Raw genomic sequence first — 11039 nt, 5'->3', positions numbered from 1 at the left:
CATGGAAAGACCGCATAAATGAAGGCAATACTGCAGAATGATACCGAGTCGGCGCTGCCATATTTAAAAGCATCCGTATTTAAAAGCACATTGACTTATGTAAATGATACAGGCAAAATCCAACCATTTTTTTCTATCTGAATGAGGCCAAAGGATTGACAAATCCATTCTCAAGCCCACGGTTGTCCTCAGGCCAGCCCCCACCCCGCACGGCCAGCCGAGCTCTGGAGCTGTACGAGCGCCCACGGTACAGCAGATGGCAGCGACGAACAGCAGCACCTCCAACCAGCGCCGCTCCAACTTCATCGGCAAAAGCCGTGAAGCAGCAAAAGGGCGCGGGATGGGCATCTAAAAGGGGAGGGTTTCAGGAGGGTGTCTCCTCTTCGAGCAAACGGTGATGTATGTAAGCATGAAACGTCGCTATTAGAGCTCTAAGTGAGGTCACCAGCTTTGTGTGGGATAAAAGGTTTTGGTTGTGGACTTTTTGGTTTAGGGAGGAGGCACTGAAATGATCCCAGAACCACGGAATAAAAGGGTGGTGTGAGTTGGAGCTCATGTAAATGTAAATCGATGTAAATGTAAATCGATAACGATACATCCTGTACTGCTCAGTTCATATTCAAATCACTGTACCTCATTACTGGCACTGGCTTGGGCTTTCCACTACCAAACTTGGCACCGACGGCAGCGGGTCTCCACAGCTCGGCGGTTGCACAGAACACATCCCTCCTATTTCAAGCACATCCTTCCTTCGTCCCTCATCACGGAGATACTCTCAGCACCTGTTGGCAGACCTACAGGCAGCAAGGAGAGAAAAAAAGGCACGGGATCTCCCTCTCCCTGCACTGTGCGCCCTAACAGCCCCCTCAGCCCTCGCTGCCCGCACCGCTGAGGGGGGCGCGTGGCCCAACGGTCCCAACGGTCCCACCCTGACGGTCCGCCCCCACGGACGGGACGGGACGGGGCGGGGCGGCGCGGAGCGGGCAGAGGCACGAGGAGCGAGGAGCGACCATGGCGGACTGCGAGGCGGGGGTAGCGGCGAAGGCCAAGCAGCGGCTGCACGGTAACGGGACGGGAGCGGGGCGCTGCGGTGTGATCTTGTCCCGAGTTGGCTGTCGGTGCTCCGAGAGCCGCACTCCGGTTTTCAGTTTCGGTTTGACTCGATGTTGATTCCTTTTTACTATCGCTACTTTTTTTCGCTCGTCGCTCGGCAAACTTCGCTGTTTTTCTCCTCCAAAGTTCCCCCCCCCCCCCCCCCCCGCGGGTACAGCGGCATCACCTCCCGCAGCCCCGGCCCCGCTCAGTGCGGCCGCGGGGCTGGAGGACACCGCGGTGGGCTCCCCCGGTTCGGGTGCGTTTATCTGCGCGGTGCTCCGCTCGTGTGAAGCTTCGCAGGGGTTGCCCTGAAATAACGCAGCCGGAGCTTTCTGTGCCCGCTGCAACACGAGAAGGAAGTGAGTTCGTACGACCACCATCCGGTAATCCCGGTTGTGGTATAAATAACTGCGGGTCCGTGTGGGCCCCAATGGCACACGCATGGCTCTGGTATGCTTGGGCACGGGCTGCGTTTCATTCTGTGCCCGTTATTAATATCTGACAGTGGTTGCTCTGATCCCGACTGTGCCCTGCAGCCCTTTCCCCTCCTGTGCCGCTGTGTGTTGTTCCGGAGGCCAAACTCTAATTGTCAGGGTGAAGTATTTAAGGACTCAGCAGGCTTTGGATGTAACTCTGAGCAATTAGGCAAAATCGTTTTGGCTGTTTCCCCCAGGAAACGCTTCGAGATGCTCTGAAACAAACAAGAGTTCCTGTAAGAAGTATTAGTCACTGTTTGCTAATTAGCGAGCAGCTGAATAACTGTCATACGATAACCCCGCTCAGTCGTTCTCACACTACCCTGGATTTCAGGTGGCAGCATGCAAGTGCAGACCCCTGTAGTTAAGGTAGTGGTAATGGTGGTTTGTGCCTTGAGTGCAGTCAGTTCCCGTAAGTGTTGTGCTCTGAGTCTGCTATATGGTTGTGGAGGAAGGGCCTTTCCCATCACTGTGTCTGGCAGTCGTACACGTTCCTGCTGTCTCACAGCAGCGTGTTTGTTCACACTGTGTAGTCTCAGGAGGAAATTACTTCTTCCACACCAGGAGCAGCCATGGGAGAGCTGCCCCTTTCACCTCCTGGCACGAACTGCCATCCTGTTTGATGAGCCAAGGCGTTATTCCTTGCTAAAGCAGCAGGAATCCTTCAGGGGGGTCCGAGGCTAATTCGATTAAATTGGTTTTAATTTTCTTTCTCCTTGTGGTTTATTTCCTGAAAGATGTACATAATTTATTGCAGACTGCTCAGAAATAAGATTCTTTGATTGAATTCCAAGGGTGAGTTTTGGATATCTTGATAATAAAAGGGCAAGACTATTGCCAGGGTGAAGGAAGTGGGGAGTGTTTGAAGTGAAGCTGTGGGGGTATAGAACAGTATAGAAAATCAAGCAAGAGAGAGCTCACATTGTGGAGGTAGAGCTGAAAATGGATACAAGTGCATAGAAGTGCTGGGGGGATGGAGCTGGTCTGCCTCTGTTGGGTTTGAGCATCTCTTCATGGCTGCGATAGAACACTACAAATGAGCTGTTTTCATCACTAGCATTTTTCTCTTAATATACGTTGTCCCTACAGTTAATAGTTAACCATCACTGACTGTCATTTCCTTTCGTTATTGTAGTTTCCAGGCATTTTCTCTGCAATAGTGTCCCATGCTTTCAGTGTTCAATTAGGTCATACCCTGTTGCAAAATGGGAGGTGATTGCTCTTCAGTAACATGTTTAGTGGTGTTGCTCAATGCTGAATGCCAACACGTATCATACAGATAACGCCTTTCCTTGACTTGTGCAGAATACCTGGAAGCCACTTGTAAACTGTGGGGCAGTGTGTGTAGGTAACTTTCCATAGAGGAGCTTTAAATGGCACGTGACGTTACGTGCTTTATTGAGGGTTATTACCGGGGCACATGAACTTACAGAGAAGATACTGATGGCCTCTGGGAGTTCTGAATAACTGCCAAGTTCCTGATGCCTTATAGGCAGAATTCAGTCTCCAGAACCTCCACATTCAGTGTTACTGCAGCAGCTCCGTGGCACGGAGTTTAACCAGCTGTGTAGAAGAGGAATGGAAACTTTGTTGTTGGTTTCTAGTTCTATCAATGACTTTTGTTTTTTTACTTCAGTCAAATGCTGTGGATCTCAGTTCACAAAGCAGCTCTTTGCTTTCCAGATTACTGATATCTAATGACTCACCTGTCTCACTTCCCTCTTTACCCGGTGCATTCATTGCTAATGCTGCATTCAGTCATAGACACCCTGACACAACTACGTGTGTACCCGCAGTTGTTAAAATCAATGAGTATCTTTCAGAATCAACATTTTGCTTCATAATGAAATCAGTGCTACTTAGAATAACTGCGGACACTTGGAGACTCCTTTCTTATACTTTGCCATTTTTGTTGTGCTTTTCTCGGATCTGCATCTCCAATAATTGGAACACAAATCAAATGTCACTGTCCTGTTGCCAGGCAGCTCATGGGGTATTCCCATCACACTGCTTTTGAAGCAAGTGTGGTTCTGACTTCCATCCTTGATAAAGGAACGGGATTTCTATTGCTGCCTATTGATCATTGTGCTGGAGGGCCTGGGGAAGAAGGCGGATCTGAGAGTCTGTCTTTGTACATGTTAGCTAAAGGGGTGGGTAGAGATGTGCTTGCTTTGTTCTGTACCAGTGCTACGTGAACCACATCCTTTCCTCGGCCATCTTGTGCAACTTAGGGAGTAGCGCAAAAGAAAGCAGAACTGGGCTCTTCATTTGACTTGATCTAAACCTGATGCGTTGGGTCCCAGGAGTAACAGCACTAATGGCTCATGCAAAAGGAAAATCCCATTGCGGGTGTTCTCCTTAACAGGTGCTCTTCATCTTAAAAGTTGGAACATTCCTGCTCTTTTCTTGCAGGTGATGCTGACACTGGCCTTGGTGTGTGTGGATGGATCCTGGTGATATTTTCCTTTTTATTCACTGTTCTTACATTTCCTGTATCAATCTGGATGTGCATAAAGGTAAAACTTAAGTCGGATTCAAACTTCAAGTGATGCAGGTGCTTCCCAATGCAGGATCATACCATTCATTTTAAACACAAAGAAGCCCATTTTTTTTCCTGTGCTGTGGCAAACCCCAACACTGTACTTCAATGCTTTATAACCTTCCTTCATAACTTCCTTCATAACCTTCAAGTCATAAAGGAAGTTTTGCACTGTCATCTTCACAATGTCTGCCCAGTCACTGTCGGTATATGAGCTGGTTTGGAATATCAGAATAATTCTAAGGGTTGATTTCTTTAAAAACAAAAATAATTTTTAAGGAGCTCTCTGTACATGTAAATATAAATATGATTGTGTACTTGTATTTGTGCATGTGATAGATTCATAGAGAATGCGCTATTTGTGATCACTCAGAGCTTGATGTTTCCAGTTTCCAGCTATGAGGTTACAACTCCTGCTTGGTTTTGGTTAACTCACCCCATCAGAACTACAGGTGGAAAATCTCTGCTGTGTCACACCTGCAGTGCTGTGTTTTCTTGTTGCCAGGATATTCCTGAAGCCGCTTTCAGCGCCTGCTTGGTCGTGCCCAGAAGAAGTGTTGTTGCTTCTGCTGTTGACAGATCGCTCTGTAGTCTGAAGAATATTTATCCTGGGATATTTTTCTTACTGTTCCTTTTGCTGTTTGCTTTTTAAGAATAAAGTTTAGTCTTAAGATACACAAAAGCAGCCAATATAGAAATAAAATGTAATGCACATTAGATATGAGGTTTAAGATTGTGTTAAGACTAGCATGTGTAGTTTGTAATCCACAATGTGCCTTCTGGAAACCCATGGATGACATTTAGCTGTTATTGCAGATTATAAAGGAATATGAGAGAGCCATCATCTTCAGACTTGGACGCATCTTAAAAGGAGGAGCAAAGGGACCGGGTACGTCCTGGAGAGCAGTCTTAATTTTTGTTCTAATTGAGTTGTTGGCAAAATAATGGCTGCCTACAGATGCTAGGCTGGGGTTTCTCAAGCAGTTTGTAACTTCTATTGATAGGATGTGTTATTTACAGGGAGAAGGTGGTAAACTAATTATCTGTGAGCCTTTCCTAGATCTCTTTAGTTAGAGCTGAATAAATTGAGGCTTCTCAGCATAATTTTCTTCAAATCTTATCCTGGCATGAAAGCCACTGGGAAACACACTGCTGAGCTCATTACAAAGAGCTATACAGCTACAGAGGTTGGATTTAGGCTTATTTCCACAGCTAGTGCCATCAATTTTAATGATCTATTCTCGCATCTTCTTGGATGGATGTTTTTTTACAGGTCTCTTTTTTGTCCTGCCCTGCACGGACAGCTTCATCAAAGTTGATATGAGGACCATCTCTTTTGATATTCCACCCCAAGAGGTGAGCTTGCACTTGCCTTTGTTTCTGCTGAAGTGTTTGCAGAACTTTTGCACTTTATTTTTCCTTTCCCCCTCTCAGTGTTGGGTAGCATATAATTTTAATGCAGACTTACTGCTTCTATTTGTACCTGTGAAAAACACTGTGAAGAATATAGTTTTTAGTGCGATTGTTCAGTAAAATAAGATCTCTGGAAGATAACAAATAATGATCCTTTAGGGATCAAACAAGACAACCTAATACTGCCCAAGAGCTAGAATGGGAGAGGTCTGGGTTCAGGGCTGCCAGACCACATGCAACATCCTTCAGTGATCTTTCCTATGCCAACTAATCTGGATGTATGAAGTAGCTAAAATAATGGCACAAAAGCATTACCAAGTGCTAATACTAGAAATTCAGTGGTCTACTCTCATATGTAGGTTTTGTGTATGTGCTGCTTCTGTGTCCTACTATGTACAGGAATGCATGAAGACATCCTGCACCTCATCTCATCTGATATCTTTCAGCTTGGAGGCTGTAAAATACAAAAATGTATTTAATTTCTTGTCCCGTTTTACTTGGACATCTCAGTTTCTTAGCAGAATCTCTCAACAGGTCATCTAACTGAATTAAGCGATGCCAGCAGACATAAAAGAACACAAAATGAGCCTTCTAACAATGTTGAGATGAGTGATGGTATATTGCTGCCTTTATCTGTGCCCGCTGTGTATCTGGTGTGTTTTTCAAGACAGACATTTGAAGCAACCTGCCTGGTGCTTCTGTTTCCTGTCATGTTTGCCAGTCAGTTTATTGCTCGTCATTAGCTGTAGATTTAGACAGATGGCAGCTGTCACAGCATACTCTGAAGGGTAATTGGTAGAAACCTAATCAATGGCAGGCACGATGTGGTTGCAGCTGCTGATGTGCTATTAGTGAAGTCCTACATATTTTTTTTCTTTTGACTTGATTAAATTAAGCTTGTGGGTTCAGGTTTCCTTGTTTGCAACAGGTAGAAGTAAAAACAGGTTTTTATTAGAGCATGACTTCTGTGCATGCTATTCGTTCTTTCTTGATGCTATTGCAAAAGCCCATTAAAAGAAGCAGACTGTGGAAACAGAGGAAAAAGTAGGTAAGTCTCACACATACCACTCTTGTCAAGTAACACAATCCTCATCTTCTAGCACAGGGTTAGAACACCTCTTTGCATGGGCATGTGCGTTGTTTCACCCTTTAATTACCAAGTTTTTGCAATGCAGTCAACTAACTTAACAGAGCCAATGCTGTGCTAAAGTCTCTAGCATTGACCATTCCAAGGTTCCCGTGGAATAATCAGTATTTGAGAATTGCCTTCAGCTACATCCACACTTGGGGTACGGGAAACTGTTTGTGATGTTTGTTTGAAAGTGCAGCTGAGCTACACTTCTTCTTTCCTCACCTGCTTTCTAAACAGCTTGCCTGCTTTGCCCTTGTTTTATAAACTGACACACCTGCACACGTCTTGCCAAATCAATAGTCTCGTGATTGAAGTTAAATAAGAGTGAAAATCACTCGTGTCCTATATTTGCCATGATCCTTACTGCTAGCCTCTTTTCCCTGTACAGAAACACAAAAACAGTCCCTCTCTTATATTTCCAGTCTATATCCTGAACTTCAACATACTTTGAATGGAATGGTCGCATTTACTCACCCCTTTTGGATTGCTAATGTCCTTGGAGTCTTTCCTGTTAGCTTGGTCCTTCTCTATGCGTAAGCTCTCATGTTCCTGTCAATCTGCTGCTTTCATATATGTGATATTATAAGTCTTACTGAAGGCTGAAGTTTCCCAGGTGAAATCATATGTATGTTGGTGTAAATTATTTCTGAATACTTTTTTTTGTCACCTATGAATTGCAAATCCCTCTGTGAGTGCAAAGAAGTGAATCAGAAATAACACCATGGCAAAGCTAGTGGAACTGAGGAGCATTCTGCTATCATATTTAATCTTAGCTTGACAGAGCAAGGCTGAAAGGTCTGTGCATCCTTATGTAGATGTGTTGATATGCAGCACACACGTATAAAACATATGTAAAACATGGCTTTCATGGCATTGCTTTTCCTGGGGAAAAAAAACTAGGCTCTTGTCCAGTAGAAGCAGCATGTAGTTATCATCATATAAACAAATATATGTTCAGTTATATGTAATTATTACGTGTTTCTCCCATTGCTTTTTAGATCTTGACCAAGGACTCTGTGACAGTTAATGTAGACGGAGTGGTTTACTACAGAGTTCAGAACGCTACCCTTGCTGTGGCAAATATCACAAATGCTGACTCAGCCACACGTCTCTTAGCACAGACAACTCTGAGGAATGTTCTGGGGACCAAAAACCTTTCTGAGATTCTCTCTGACCGTGAGGAAATTGCACACAACATGCAGGTATGAGCAACGTGCAAGTATGAGGCATTGAACAATCAGTTGTGCATTGATCCTGCTGATAAATTGGAGGTCAGGACTTAATTTTACCTTAAAAGTGGTAAACCAAGTTTTGATTTGGAGCTTTAGGCAAAACCCCGAGTAGGGCTGTTGGAATGGTACTCGGTGTAATAAAAATGGGTGAGTAAAACAGTAATGGATGAGGGGAGGAAATCACACACCAGAATTCCTTTCACGTGCTGATCAAGCTTGAAGTGTTTGCTTACAACAGCTGTGCTTTTATAATCATCAGAGCACACCACTAAGTACTAAAAATTGTTAAATAGAAAGTGCAGAAACTCTAAGACAGTTCATTTGGTTTGAGTCTTTCTTCAAATTTGGACGCTTGTTTGCAGCCATGCGTGGCTGAAATTAACTGTCCTGCTTTTACATAGGCTACACTTGATGATGCTACAGATAATTGGGGCATTAAGGTGGAACGTGTGGAGATCAAGGATGTGAAATTACCCATACAGCTGCAGAGAGCAATGGCTGCAGAAGCTGAAGCTGCACGGGAGGCAAGAGCTAAGGTAACGGCAGCAACGTGTGGATTTTGTGGCGGGTTTTGGTGTTTGTTTTTTTTCCACTTCACGAAGAACTTCTTAATGAGGTGGTTTGGAGGATGAAGATTCTTTTCCATATTGGGTTGTGGAAAGTAGGAACGCAGGGTAGGATTGTTGTGGATTTGGGTCCAGCCACTTGTTGTGTTTCATCGTGAATGACGCAGTTGGGATTTCATTTAAAAATGCAGAATCCCACGTTTTTACTACAAGAACAAATCACGAGCAGAACAACTTTGAGCTTATTAGCTGGAGACGGCAGTCAATTAGGAGCCAGACTTCCTTCCAGCTTTTTTCCTGACCAGCCCTGGTTTATGGGAAGTTCGTTGTTTTTCTGTTTTGTTTCTTCATAGGAGAAATGAAACAGCTGTAAAACTTCATTTTGTCAGCCTTCAGCTGACCTGCAGGAGAAGATCTTTAATGAGCCTAAAATTAGCTTGTAGATTAGTTTATGAAGTTTAATTACTTCCTGATTTTATTATTTATTCTGGAGTTTAAAAGAATATTTACAAATGCTTATATATATTATATACATATGTATATAATATATATTTTATATATATATATATATATATATATATTGTCCCAATGCAGAAAATCCCTGCTTGTAAATAAAAATGTATGACTACAGATCTGTCCCTAATGAGCAAACGTTTAAAAGGAATGGAGGAATCAGAAGGTGTTTTCCCAATGAGAAGCATCGTGCACCTATCAGGCTCTGTTCAGATACATGGGGATACCTTCTGTTTTTAGGAGGCAGTGTGAAAAGAAGCACGAATTCTTTGAAGATTTGAATGAATTCACCTGTTGCATTTTCAAGACTTAGAGTCCAATTTCTGTACACTGGCATCCTGATACTGAATAGGAAACAGGCATAGAGAACCTTCAAGGGAAACTAGAGTTCCTTAGATGTGAGAAAGGCAGAAGCAGTGAAAAAAGGCAGTAGGAGAGGGCACTGGATTAAAATGATACGCAGTGTCTTTGCCTATGACTGAAGTTATCTGACATACTTCTAGCTAATTATTGCATCAGAATTAATTCCATTTCACTCATTTTGCTTCTCCAGGTAATTGCAGCTGAAGGTGAAATGAATGCCTCCAGGGCCCTGAAAGAGGCATCGATGGTTATTGCGGAGTCCCCTGCTGCTCTTCAGCTCCGTTACTTGCAGACCTTGAACACCATTGCTGCAGAAAAGAACTCCACCATCGTCTTTCCGTTGCCCATAGACATGATGCAGGGCATGTTAGGTGCAAGACGCTAACTGCAGTGGGAGGAAGAAAGGGTTTTTTCTTTTGCAAGCAGTAATTGTCTGCAGCATAGAATTGCCTGCATATTATAGCTTAAGGCAATATTAGCAAAGTGGGAATGCTGAGGAACCTCTTTGTTTTTTATACTGTGTGTGCTAAGATACTGATGTAATGTTTGTGGATGTGGACAATCAAAACACTTGGAATTGAAAACTGATCCAAATTAGAAGCAGTTTATGATCTTAAGCATGTATCCATGCTGTACTAGATGAGAAACCAATTATTTGTAACCTTGCATTTTCAAATAGCATATAAAACTATTTGTGGCAAAGGTTAGATGATTCAACATTTGGAAAGAGAAGTATTCCTCTTAATAATAGTCCATAGTCCTGTTAGGGAAGTGGAACAGCCCTAACTGTATTCTCTTAGGGTGTACCTGCCTGTGATGAAGTCATCTGATTGTTGTATGCATTTGTTGTCTAGCTTATACCGGGAAAAACAACGGAAGTTGATGTAGGAGAACACTGCGTACTTGTGAAAATCAGGCTCGTACTTCCTAAAGCAGTTCCTTGTTCATGAGAAACAGTTATTAGCCAATGTTACTGAAACTGAACTTTCCACCTCTGTTCTGCCACGCAGGAATGATGTAGGCTTGCTGTAGTTAATGGTACAATATGCTTCTTGTTGCTATGCCTGTGTAGATTTATGACTCTGAAAGCACTGAAAGTTACTGGGTCTGCTTTTATCTGTACATCTTCTCAAAAAACCATTCAAAGGAAAAAAATAAAAGCCATAACCCTGATTCCTGTTTGCAGATAGACTTCCTTTCTTGTTCTAATTTTAAACGTGCTTGAAATGCTGTGCTTTATCCAGGTCCAATAAATGCTTCCCTAACTGTAATTAGTGGGGGGTGTTTAACAAGAGGTTTTGTGCTGTTTATATACCTAACAAATTAATGATTCATGTGTCAGTGCTGCTTCTGAACAGACTTGTGCTGTCAGTTGTGATACAAAGGGTTACACTTAATGCCAGACACAGAATCTTCAGCGCACGTAGCCTTGAGGTACAAGTCTGATAAACTGCATTCAGATTTTGTACCTGTTCAGTAAATGTCATTAAAGATTAAAACGGGAGTAGAGTTAAAAGTCTGCATGAGAGGGAGGTTCTTTAGGCTACCACTGTTACCCAGTTTGGCATCTAGTCCTTAATTACTGGGAGATGAGAATGAAAACAAAAGCCCAGGTCAGTGAGTGATGTGCCCTTGCTCTGATACTGGCCAGCATAAGGTTTGTTATTTTTTTTATCACCTTTCTGGTAAGGTCAGTTCTGTATTTAGAGC

At 43.3% G+C, this 11039-nt stretch overlaps 1 protein-coding gene across 1 annotated transcript; it reads left to right on the top strand.

The window, feature by feature from the left end:
- The first annotated feature begins 871 nt into the window (after positions 1 to 871).
- STOM (stomatin) lies at positions 872 to 10616 on the top strand. The gene is made up of 7 exons (XM_072352714.1): positions 872 to 1063; positions 3984 to 4087; positions 4927 to 4999; positions 5384 to 5466; positions 7654 to 7857; positions 8289 to 8423; positions 9520 to 10616. The coding sequence occupies exons 1-7, from the start codon at positions 1012 to 1014 to the stop codon at positions 9712 to 9714; spliced, it is 846 nt and encodes a 281-aa protein (XP_072208815.1). The 5' UTR covers positions 872 to 1011; the 3' UTR covers positions 9715 to 10616.
- The last annotated feature ends 423 nt before the right edge of the window (positions 10617 to 11039 follow it).

This window comes from Excalfactoria chinensis, chromosome 18, assembly GCF_039878825.1.
Source record: "Excalfactoria chinensis isolate bCotChi1 chromosome 18, bCotChi1.hap2, whole genome shotgun sequence".
Lineage (NCBI taxonomy): Eukaryota > Metazoa > Chordata > Aves > Galliformes > Phasianidae > Excalfactoria > Excalfactoria chinensis.
Note: the sequence above shows the minus strand (reverse complement) of the source record. Positions and strands in the feature narration are given on the sequence as shown.

Bases quoted from the DNA above. Each gene is read 5' to 3' on its own strand.
- STOM (XM_072352714.1), top strand. From the start codon at position 1,012: ATGGCGGACTGCGAGGCGGGGGTAGCGGCGAAGGCCAAGCAGCGGCTG. The intron at 5,000-5,383 runs GTACGTCCTGGA...GTTTTTTTACAG, and splicing joins AGGAGGAGCAAAGGGACCGG to GTCTCTTTTTTGTCCTGCCC. The intron at 8,424-9,519 runs GTAACGGCAGCA...TTGCTTCTCCAG, and splicing joins CACGGGAGGCAAGAGCTAAG to GTAATTGCAGCTGAAGGTGA.